This window comes from Callorhinchus milii, unplaced genomic scaffold, assembly GCF_018977255.1.
Source record: "Callorhinchus milii isolate IMCB2004 unplaced genomic scaffold, IMCB_Cmil_1.0 Scaffold1, whole genome shotgun sequence".
Taxonomy (NCBI): Eukaryota; Metazoa; Chordata; class Chondrichthyes; order Chimaeriformes; family Callorhinchidae; genus Callorhinchus; species Callorhinchus milii.
This window is the reverse complement of record NW_024704742.1, coordinates 76,315,567-76,326,769: the sequence shown is the minus strand read 5'-3', so window position 1 is coordinate 76,326,769 and position 11,203 is coordinate 76,315,567. Positions and strand designations below refer to the sequence as shown.

The following is an 11,203-nucleotide window of genomic DNA, read 5'->3' as shown; positions in this document are numbered from 1 at the left end:
ATTATTGTTTTTGGTTTTGGAGGGATTATTATTAGGCGTGTGGAGTAAGGAAACTTGCCCAAGGTTTCGCCCTCTGCCCTCTGCCTTAGCTGTATTATACAGGCTAACCCAATTGACTGTACTATGCAGTCTAACCCAATTAACTAATGTGAGGTAACTGATCTGAGCAGATCGCTAATCAGTCTCCGCAACAAAAAACATAGCCAAAGTTCCCATTCTTCAGTGGTTTCTATTAAAAGTGCACATATCTGAAGGTCAGATAAGAAGAGGAACTTGGTTGTGATGTCATCCCACAGTTGAATAGTTTGCTGACATTTGTGGGCTCACACATGAAGAATGGACATGGTATCTTGGGTGACACGGAGTGGGAAAAAAAGCACATTTAATGAGAATACATTAGGTAATTTAAAAAGTTCTAACAGGAAATTTTTCCACAAAGCAGTAAAACTTCCAAAGATTTCAAAGATGTTGTATCATGGCAACTGCTGATGTCCATGGTCCATGTTCTGGTCAGTGCTCAGTGCCTCTGGTGTTTCATGACCCAATAAACATCAGTAATAATGTTTCAATAAAACTCTTTGCCTTTATCATTGGCGTCTATCATGGAAAGCGTGGCGGGGGCACAGAGTCAAACTTGTGCCTCTCTCAAACATTTATTATATGTTGCATTTGATTTTTGGCATCTGAAAATAAATAACATCATTGTCACAATGCTTAATAGGTGTACATCAATATCTGTGAGAAACCAGCAACAAATGGAATGCAAAAGTCACTGTTGCTGATGTGAATTATCAAGACAGTGATTATGTAAAGTTATATCAGTTTTGGAGGCTTGTTAGGTTTTCAGCGATTGATTTATTACTGCTAGCAGCTGCAACTGAAGTAAATTATCATGGTGAGGCAATAAGGGGACTTGGAGAGCAAACAAGGCACTGTCAGTAAGATCCTTTCCACTCATCTACTGTTAACCCCACAACCCAAAGCCCTCTTGGGTAGGGTGGTCCTAAATGGACAAACAGTGAGAAGTCTGCAGTGCTTTGAAAGGCAAGCAATGTGATTTTAGTTGGTTGAATTCCAGTAGTATCCCAACATATACTCTGATGTCTCCATGCCTTGGCTCTCATAAACCTGCACTCAATGGTGTCAAGAAATAGGTAAGCATGGTATGTCAATCTGGGGGAGAGAATGCATATTTCTATTCCAGACACATGTGTACATGTGTAGATGGCATACAAACTTGGAACTATCAGTCTGGTTTGCATACTCTTAAGTATGGTGATGTGTTTTTGCATATGTCAGATACCCGACTGACCAGAAATAATCTCCTTTGAGAACCAGTTAATGAACTAGAGTTCTCAGCAGCAAAAGTAATGAGACAGGAGATAGAGCCAAGAAAGGAATTTGGTGAGAGCAGGAATTAGGTGCTGAGGAGAAACTTGGACTGCCCTTCTGGGGACTTTTTTTTAAATGTTCATGCAGAAGTGCAACTTTTCTTTTTTAAAGTGTATAATATTCATAAATCTGTCAGTTTCCATTATGGAGGATTCACCTATAACACAATACAAAAGGAGATTTACTCTTTTTATGTAGCATTTTAATGTGTTCTGAATTTGACAAATTCTTAAATACAGCCTTAATTTTTAAGTTGTTTATCTGTTTAGTTCTTCTAAGGTCAGAAATCGAAGCTCAAAGTTAGGACTAAATTCAATAATGTTCTAGTTCTGGACATTCTAATTCTACATAAGGAGAGTAAGTCTGGAGCTAGGTGGAATTTCTCCCTAATAATGTTTAAAGGGAGTTGTAATCTGACTGCCTTGTGTTTTAAGCGCTCTGAGACGCTACCCTGCATGGAGGGCAAGTGCAAGTTGTTGTTGTTGTGCTTACCTGTAATGAATGAAATAGAAGAGAACACCAGCTAGTGCGATGAGCAGGAACCCTGATCCAATGACAATGGCTATATACCTTTCTGAATCTTCAGTTGTATGAGATGTTAATGTCATGTGCTGGCACCTGTCTCCTGTGTATCCTGCATGACAACTGAAACAAAGGAAGATTTCACACATGTGTATTTTAAACTTTGTTCTGTTTGTATAATTAATTTGACTTACTTTTGTAAGCCTAAATCAAGACCCGACCAGATTCTCAAGATGACAAGATGAGTTTAGATGAAAAAGGTCTTTCAACCTATCGAATCTCATCACTGGCCTCAACCACCTTTCCTAGCAACCTGTTCCGGTCGTTAATTATCTCTATCTGAAGAAACATTTCTTGGTATCTATCTTGAAGTTGCCCTTTGCAATTGTAAAACTATGTCCTCTTGACCTACTATCTTGGTATATTTTAAATTATTGTTCTGGGTTTACTTTTCCAATCCTATTTAAGTTCCTTTTTAAGAATCAGAGTTCCACTAATGGAGAGCCCTTCCAGTATCCGAAAGAACATTGTGCTGACTTCTGCTTCCCTGCAATCCACTTCCAGGGCAGAGTTCCTGCAGATCAAGTAAATTCAAACAGGATTACATATTAAGAAATGTCGCAAAATAAACCCCTCAGATTTGGTCAGCGCTAAGTTAAGAAAGCGATTCCCCAACCAGCAAGCTTTCTCTCTAACTTTCTTTCTCTCTTTCTTTCGCAACTTTGACTTTGGATGTGGTTCAGTAAAGAGTCTCAGGATTATGAAGGGGTTTAATAATAATCTAAAATCTTCAAGACTTACACACACATGCGGTGTTTCATACTTTGATCCTGATCATCTTGGTAGGTGCAGATGCCGTTCATACAGTAGCTTTTATCATCTTTATGACAAGGTTTTTGAACTAATAGGACTGCAGGAAGTTCTTGGGCTTCTGTGAAACAAACAAAAAAATGTTGAATGACCATTAACAACAACAACAATTTACACTTATACAGCATTTTTCACTCTCAAAAGTGCTTCACACAGCTGGCTGGGTACCTGAGCTTTGGGAGGGAAAGGTGGCTGAAAGCACAGTCAAACAGGTGGGTTTTGAAGGTACAGAGAGATGGGGCGAAATGGAGACACTCCAAGATGGAGTTCTAGCGAGCGGGAGCAGAGTGGCTGAAGGCTCGCCCATCGATGGTGGAGAGGATCATAAGGTGGAAATGAAACAGGCTAAGTGGAGGAAACGGCCAGGGCAGTATTGCACAGGAGGTTGTAGAGGTAAGTAAAAGGCCATGGAAGAATTTCAAAATGAGGTCAAAAATCTTGAATTTGATCTGCTGAGTGTTGAGGAACCAGTGGATGCCCTAGGATGGGGTTGACAGGGGCATGAAGCCTGATCCGGAAGAGGATATAGGCTGCAAACTTCTGGATGATCTGCACTGGATGCTATTTCTCCGCTTTCACAGCAAGTTAACTTTCTTTCAAGAAATTACATTCAGAGGAGAAGCATGTTCAACCATAAACCCTAAGCAGTACAAGGAAGGTTGTTGAACTTTTCCTGGTGTCTGAGCCAGATTTAATGCAATGCTCTCTGTTGTGTATTCATACCTGCTGCTGTAACATCAGAAACTGGGAATACTGCTCCGAGCCATGATTCTCATTACTAACCTCACTGGATCAGATTGCAGTAATCTATTGGCAGTTGACGTAAAATCACATCTTGTGTCAACCTGGCTCTGTGGTCGACACTTTACACTGTCGTCTCTGAGTTAGAAGGTTGTGGAATACGGAATGTCAAAATGTATCCTCAATACAGTGCTGGGCGTGTGCTGCATTGTCGGAGGGGCCGTCCTTTGGATGATACGTAAAACCAAGGCCTTGTCTGCCTATTTAGGTGGACGTTAGAGATCGCATGGCACTATCGAAAAGAGAAGGGAGTTTCTCCCGGTGTCCTGGCCAACAATCCCCCCAAATAAAATTGGTCACTCACTTCATGTTTGTGGGACACTGCTATGCACAACTGGCTGCCACGTTTTGCCCACAAATTTCAGTTGCCCACAGTATATCTTGTGAAGTGCTTTGAGACGTCTCAATGACGCAGTAAGGCGCTATATCAAGTGCAAAGATTATTATTATCAAATACTTTTTATTGTATCCAAAATAAAAGGGGTAGTGTAGTTACCTCATCATATTTTGAAAAAGCTGTTATGTATAATTAAAATAGTATCTACCTGTAACTGAACAGCTTGAGCATTCCTGAAACATTATAGTGTGGGTAGCCAGAAAATCCTTCATCTCCAGTCAAGGTGTTGTCAACTTGCCGTTGGATTTTCAAAGCAACTTTGAAGCATCCACACTCTTTTGCAATTGCTCTTTAAGGTAAATAGGCTGGATTAAGAGCAAAGACTTTCAACAATTTTATTACAGATTGAACCGCTGGCTCCCAACAGTTGTGACTGCCTGAGACTCTTTGCAGTGGGTGAAGGTATTGGTCAGTGAATCACTAAACAGAACTGACCTGAATTTGCAAGTTGAAATCTCAGCTTGTCCTGAGTTACATAGATAGATACGTAGAAAGAAAACAAGGGAAATAGATCCAGAGGCTTATGGATTCCATTCATGGGATAATCTGACACTGGAATTGGGCACTTGTCAATGGGTGGATAGAGATTTAGCTAAGCAACAAAAGAGTCAGTAAAGAAAAGGAATTCAGAGTAACTTCAGGGTAACTCATTATCTGAAGTGCTTTGAGAGGTCTTGACCTTCTAATATCTTGTATTAAATACAATTGATTTAAAATTGCATCTTATTACATGGATTATAACATGTGAGTTCTTTAAGGAACGAACTGGGAATGTTTGCTAAGAGTATAATGAAAGCTATATCAGCTATTTAGTACAACTTTCCTAAAAGGACAGTGCTCTTCTACGCATTATGTTTTAAATGTAAAGAGTAGAAAAGGGCCACGTTTTGAATGTTTCGTTCAAGTTGAAATCAATGTCGTTTTCCAATTCTGATGTCAGAGGACGTAATGGGAGGGTTAACGGGACAAGTCAGTGAATGTTGCATTGGGGTTTGAAGGGTGTCGCATATAACTCCTTCCCTGCTCCGGGGAGGTTGTCACAAGAGTTCCACATGCCATGATCCAAGGGATGGGCTGTGGGTTATTATATTCTCTTTAACCTAGAGAAGGTATGAGAAATAAAAATAAGAAAATGCCATCTTGCTGATGATATAATTGGAAAATAACTAATGTAACAACCCGAGGGCTGCTGATACATGATCTACATGATCTTTGTGAGAAGGACACAAAATCAATCAACAATACAACTGACTGGAGTCTGCCATATGACAGAATAATTAGTACGTGCCCAATGTTACTCACTGTCAAAGGAATGTCATTCATGTATAATTTTATATGCCTCTTTAATCACCCATTCATTAATTGTGCCTTCCCATTTCCCCTACAATGTATAATTATATTTAATTGTTGACCTGAACCCTTTCTAAGCAAAGAGCTTCATAGCTATGGCAAGTGCTGACAAGTGTGGTGAGCTGTCTCATCATGCCAAGCTCAAGGGGATGATTCCCCTCTCATTGGCAAGTTTGCCCATCTTGAAAGGCACCCTTGATGTTTGTTGGTAACCTTACCAATCAGCAGGTATTAAGATGCAGCATGAGCTGATAATGGAAGTTTTCCAATATAAGATTCATACCACAAAGGTTACAGGTTTGGTTCAGATGAAAAAGGCCCTTCGACACCTCTAATCTCATCCTTCTACATCACAAATGTACAATGAGAACTATCCTAAAGAAAGGATCTGTATATTTTTATAACAAGTTGAAGTATCAAAATGTCTCAACTAATTATTGTCAAGTGTAGTAATTGTTTTAGCAAGCAAGTAACGCAGTCATTTGCACCAGCAATGTCCCCCAAACAGCTGTAAGGTGAATGACCAATGTGTTTGAAGGAGTGTTGGTTTTGGACATCAAGAGAAACTCCCCACAGTATATGGATCTTAAATTACAAAGACTGGCAGGCACAGCAAGAAATCTAGTGAAAAATTGCTTTCAAGTAAAAAAGATTATTTGTGTGAAAATCTTGATCTTCCCAAAGGGTATTGTTTTTTAAAATTATAAACTCTGAAATCTAACCTAACCTCATATTTACTGTATCTGCTCTATGCCTGTATAGAGAGAATCAGTTTTTGACTTCTGATTTGAGGTTTCAAAATTGCTTGGAATAGCGACAAATGGTTTAGTTGTTAATGTGCACTTGTTATAATTTACATGGTGTGGACATTGTAGTCCTATCATTGCACCATTAATGTAAGTTTCAGGCAGCCTTCTGTAAATAGTTAGTAAACAGTATTAGCAGTGTGATGTTCATAGAATGTACAATAACGTGGTCCATGAATTCCTTTCTTTTCAGTATGACTCAGTCTGTCATATTCTCACCTCAAGCCCCACATCGGGATTTTAAGCTCAATCATCTAGGCTGACACTCCAATGTAATGCTGGGAATGTCTGTAATGTCGGGAGTGCCGTACCATCAGATAAACGTTAAAGATCCCTTGGCATGACTCAAAAAGAGAAGGGAGATTTTCCCATTGTTCTGACCAACAATCTCCCAGATGGAAATTGGTCATTCACTTCACTGTTTGTTTGTGAGACATTGTTGGGCTGTTTGTGGGACATTGCTGGGTACAAATTGTCTGCCTATGTTCGCTTACAAAATATCAGTCATTGTACAGTATAACCTGTGAAATGTTTTGAAACATTCTCCCAGAGTAAAATGCACCATGTCAAATACAAAGATTTTTTGCCCCTTTTTTTTGCTTGTACCCTATCTGATTCACTGCAACATAATTTATTAATTCTAATTGTATTTCCCTCAGTCTCATTTCCTTTACCCTCTATGCCCTCTATGAATGAGGTGGGGATGGAGCTGGCTCAGCTCCATCCCCACCTCATTCAAAAACAAACAGCTCGAGCTGGGTTATGTGCCAAATTCCAGCCTGCCCACCGCAACTTACCAGCCTTGCCCAAACTCTGCCCATAACGTAGCAGTATGGTAAAGTACATGCAGAAATTAAATCAGGAACTGCATTGGATGGAAAAAGGGATTTGGACCAAGGCCTCCACAATCTGCATAAAACAACTTGGGTCCAAATCTAGACTGCAGGCTGCCAGGAAACGGTGCCCTGTCATCAAGACCCAAGACTGTAGGGACTTCAGAACTAAGTCTGATTTTAGTCCTTACCTGGTAGTCACATACATCCACACTAGAAAGTGCAGGAATCCAGGCTTATGTTTCCCTTTCCCTCACTCAAGGGGCACTCAAGCCATCTGAGAAAGCTCTGACTACCACCATCCAACTGAAGACCTGCAATTTCACTTTGTCCATACCTTTCTGAGCTGGTTTATTTTGTGCTGCAGATTCCAACTCATTCTGAAGCACATCTGAAGCCGACAATAAACCGGGGGCAGCTGTCTTGCTCAATATATTCCCAGCGTTAGTCATTGCGATGATAGCTAGAAAAGAGAAATGATCATTTAATGGCAACTCTGTAGCAGAACTCTGTTGTATTTCATATTTGGTGCTTAACTAGGTGCAAACCAGCACTGAGGCTCCCAAACAGCAGGACTAGGGGCACAGGTACTCAACTCCAACCGATAATTTCAGGATAGATACCACAAAGCATTTCTTTACATAAAGGGTAGTTAACAGGTGGAATGGGATTCCAGAAAGGGTGGTTGGGACTAGAACACCGGATTGATTCAGGAAACAGCTTCTGACGAGAAATTCCACTTGGATCTAAATTTATTCTATTTATGTAATATTTCAGAGCATCCAGAATTTGACAAATTTAATTTGAAGCTGATTTTCTGTAGTTCATCAAAGAACCTACAGAGAAAGCAGCTTCAAAATGAAGGTTGTATTTAAGATTTTGTCAAATTGTGGACTCTCTAAATGTCACAGGTGGAATTTCTTCCTTTTGATGCTGCAATAGGTAGATAATAAGTTGGGCATTCTGAAAGGATGAGATCAAATGGGCCAAAGGGCTTGTTTATCCACACCTCTCTAATTATCTCATGAATGACTTATCTTATCGCAGTTATCAATCGATAGCTGAAAGCATCAAATACGCAATTTGTTAACACATCTCTGTATAATTATACTGTCTGTTCATATTTCAGTTAAACAAACAGTGTTACATTGTGGTAGCATTTTCTCTCTTTAAAATGGTGCTATATTATTGGCTTTACATTCACACAGTAGCGAAGGTCAATCCATTACAGTCTTGTGGAAAGACAATGAACTTTACAGAAATACATATTGGCCCACAAAACATAGACACTTCACTTTACAGTATATCCTGAGAAGCACTTTGGGACATCCTCCCAATGTGAGGCGGCGCTATACTGTACCAAATGTCTGCAAAGCAATGAATTGCATTGAAGATAGTGCCACAGGCACAGGTAGGGAAAAAATTGTAAAGAACGCGATAGATCCAATTGTTTGCTTGTCAAGGTCTAATCCTGGCGATAACAATATCTTAGTCTGACTGATAAATTCTGCATAACGTGGCAAGAAAACAAAACTGAAACAAGGTGGTTGAGCACAACACCACACCAGGCAGACAAATACTGTTCCATTCTTCAATAGTTCTAACAATCAAAAACAATTACTGCAGGCAACACTCGCAATGGTGTTATGACCCCCAGGAAGTGTACGATGAGAGATGAGCAATCTTCTTGATAAAAAGAGCAGGTTCTTTTTGCTTGGTTTACATGTATTTGAGAAAGTTCATGCCTTGACAGCTCTCGTGATACAACTGGTCCCAGCTCTTAGGGGTGCAAAGTGCATTATTTCAAGTATTAATTAATTGCAGTTCTGCTTAAAATAATTGTACTTAGTTTCAGGTCTTGTGTTGGAAATTATGTTGGACCAGGTTAATTTACAGGAGTTCTCAAATTCTAAAGTTGATATTGTTATAAAGTTATAATAATAAGCTTGTGCTTTTTGAAAACTGCACACAATGAAAAGCATGATCTCCTTCTGTGCTGTAAACATTCCATGGTAAATCACTGAAATGAACCATTTTGACAGCATCCAAGATATGATACTGCTGATTACTTCCAGAAACACTGCTGCTTACTCTGAGCCTCAAGACAAGGCTGAACGTGCAAAATGTGCTTAAGATAGTTTTCCATAATTCTACTTTAACTCGTGCTGTACAATAAGTGGTGTTAACAAGTCCTAGGCAATCAATTTGTCAATTTTAAACAGGTTATAGAAACAATCTAAGTGCCAAAGGTAGGCAAACAGATTTAATGTATTGTAAAATAGAGAGCCTTACCATTTATTATTACGATATATTTTCCAGCTGAATATTCCATATTCAGGAACGGGTGCTTGTTGAATGTGCTCGGTAAAAAACTTTGCAAATTTACTTTCACCCAAGTCTGCGGAATGTGCTTGACTTCTCCCTTCTGTCGATACTTGTTGTTCACGTGTATTTATACACCTGTTGAAGTGTTGCATCTGGAATACCACAATCAACGTCATTTCACTTGGTGCACCAATAGAAATCTCTGAGTTCCATGTGGCTGAGATCCAGAAGCCCAGGAGGCGATACTTCACTTGACTGTAATGTTAATTCAACCTTCACTTTTGGATTTCTTTCATAACTGACATTGCATTTCCTGCTGTCTGTCATACTGCATCAAAAAAATTATATTAAAAGGGCACTCCTCAATCAAAATCTAATTTCACTTACGGATGAGCAAACATTGTTACAACACGTTGCTATACAAATTAACCCTTTCCAAAGGCCTAGTGGGTAAACGCCCATGCAGCGTCAATCCAATCACAGTAGAACATTGCAGGATCTCAGCCAAGGAAGCAGTTGCAAGCATGATTTTAAGCAATGCTAACTGGCATTCATTCCTGTTAAGTTTAATAATGTTAAATTGCTGTCCAGTTGTTCTATGCTGAGCTGATGACCAGTGTCTCAATACTGCTTGGTGTTAGCTCTGTTTGAATTGTGCACTTCAGCACAGTAAAACTGAGGATTGAAATTGTGCCATTCACAAACAGAAATGATTGGGATTTTGCTTTCAGGACATTTTTCATATTTGTTTTGAAAGATAAATCACCAAAGAATCAAATCAAGAAAATAACCTTGGGCTTCCATTCTTTTATAATTTTTTTATTTGAAACATCAAACCCATTTAACAGTAGAATAACAGTGAGGCAAAAGCAGAAACATACTGAGGCCCAAAACACATTATTAAGAGAAAATCTTTGTTATGCTAAATAGTATTTTATTATAGAGATTAACTGTTCTTGTCATGTAATTAAGATTCTCATAATTCTCACTTTGCCCTGATAAGTGGTAAAACAACCATGAGATAACCAAAGTCAAGACATAATTTACCCTACCTCCATGATCTACTTCAACCCTATCAATCTAATCAAGGGAATCCGCTCCGCGGTCACTTCCCCTCCAACTTCCACCCACCACCCACCCCTTCCCTCCCACACTCCGACTCCTACCCATCCTCCCCTACACACCTTCGTACCCGTTTCCCCACCCTCTGTCACTGAACTCATCCTATCCCTAAAACCAACCACCTGCTCCCTTGACCCCATCCCCACTCCACTCCTTATCTCCCAGCTCCACTTTCTTGCCCCACATATCACTGACATCATCAACCTGTCCCTCTCCTCTGGCTCTGTCCCCATTCCATTAAAAACTGCCATCATCACGCCCACCCTGAAAAAACCCTCCCTTGATGCGTCGCAGCTATCAAGCTACCGGCCCATCTCCAACCTCCCCTTTCTCTCCAAGGTCTTGGAAAGAGTTGTCGCCTCCCAACTGCGCTCTTTCCTTTCCACCCATTCTCTTTTCGAACCCCTTCAGTCAGGTTTCCGTGCTGCCCATAGCACAGAAACTGCCCTGGTCAAGGTCACCAATGATATCCTGACCATCTGTGACCAGGGCTCCCTCTGTCTCCTCGTCCTCCTCGACCTATCGGCAGCATTCGATACGGTCGACCACGCTATCCTACTCCACCGCTTGTCCTCCCACCTCAACCTTCAAGGCACTGTCCTTGAATGGTTTAGGTCGTACCTTTCTCACCGTCTTCACTTCGTCTCGACGAATGGCTTCTCCTCCACCCCCCGCACTGTCTCATGTGGTGTCCCTCAGGGCTCTGTCCTCGGTCCCCTCCTCTTCACCCTCTATATGCTCCCCCTGTGGTGACATCATCCGCAGACATGGAGTTAACTTCCACA

At 40.4% G+C, this 11,203-nt stretch overlaps 1 protein-coding gene across 1 annotated transcript; it reads right to left on the bottom strand.

The window, feature by feature from the left end:
- Positions 1-628: 628 nt before the first annotated feature.
- On the bottom strand, positions 629-9,367 carry LOC103177683 (epigen). Its single transcript, XM_007891972.2, has 5 exons — positions 9,264-9,367; positions 7,309-7,434; positions 2,716-2,845; positions 1,885-2,037; positions 629-683 (listed from the first exon to the last, which is right to left on the bottom strand). The coding sequence occupies exons 1-5, from the start codon at positions 9,301-9,303 to the stop codon at positions 629-631; spliced, it is 504 nt and encodes a 167-aa protein (XP_007890163.1). The 5' UTR covers positions 9,304-9,367.
- Between the last annotated feature and the right edge of the window lie 1,836 nt (positions 9,368-11,203).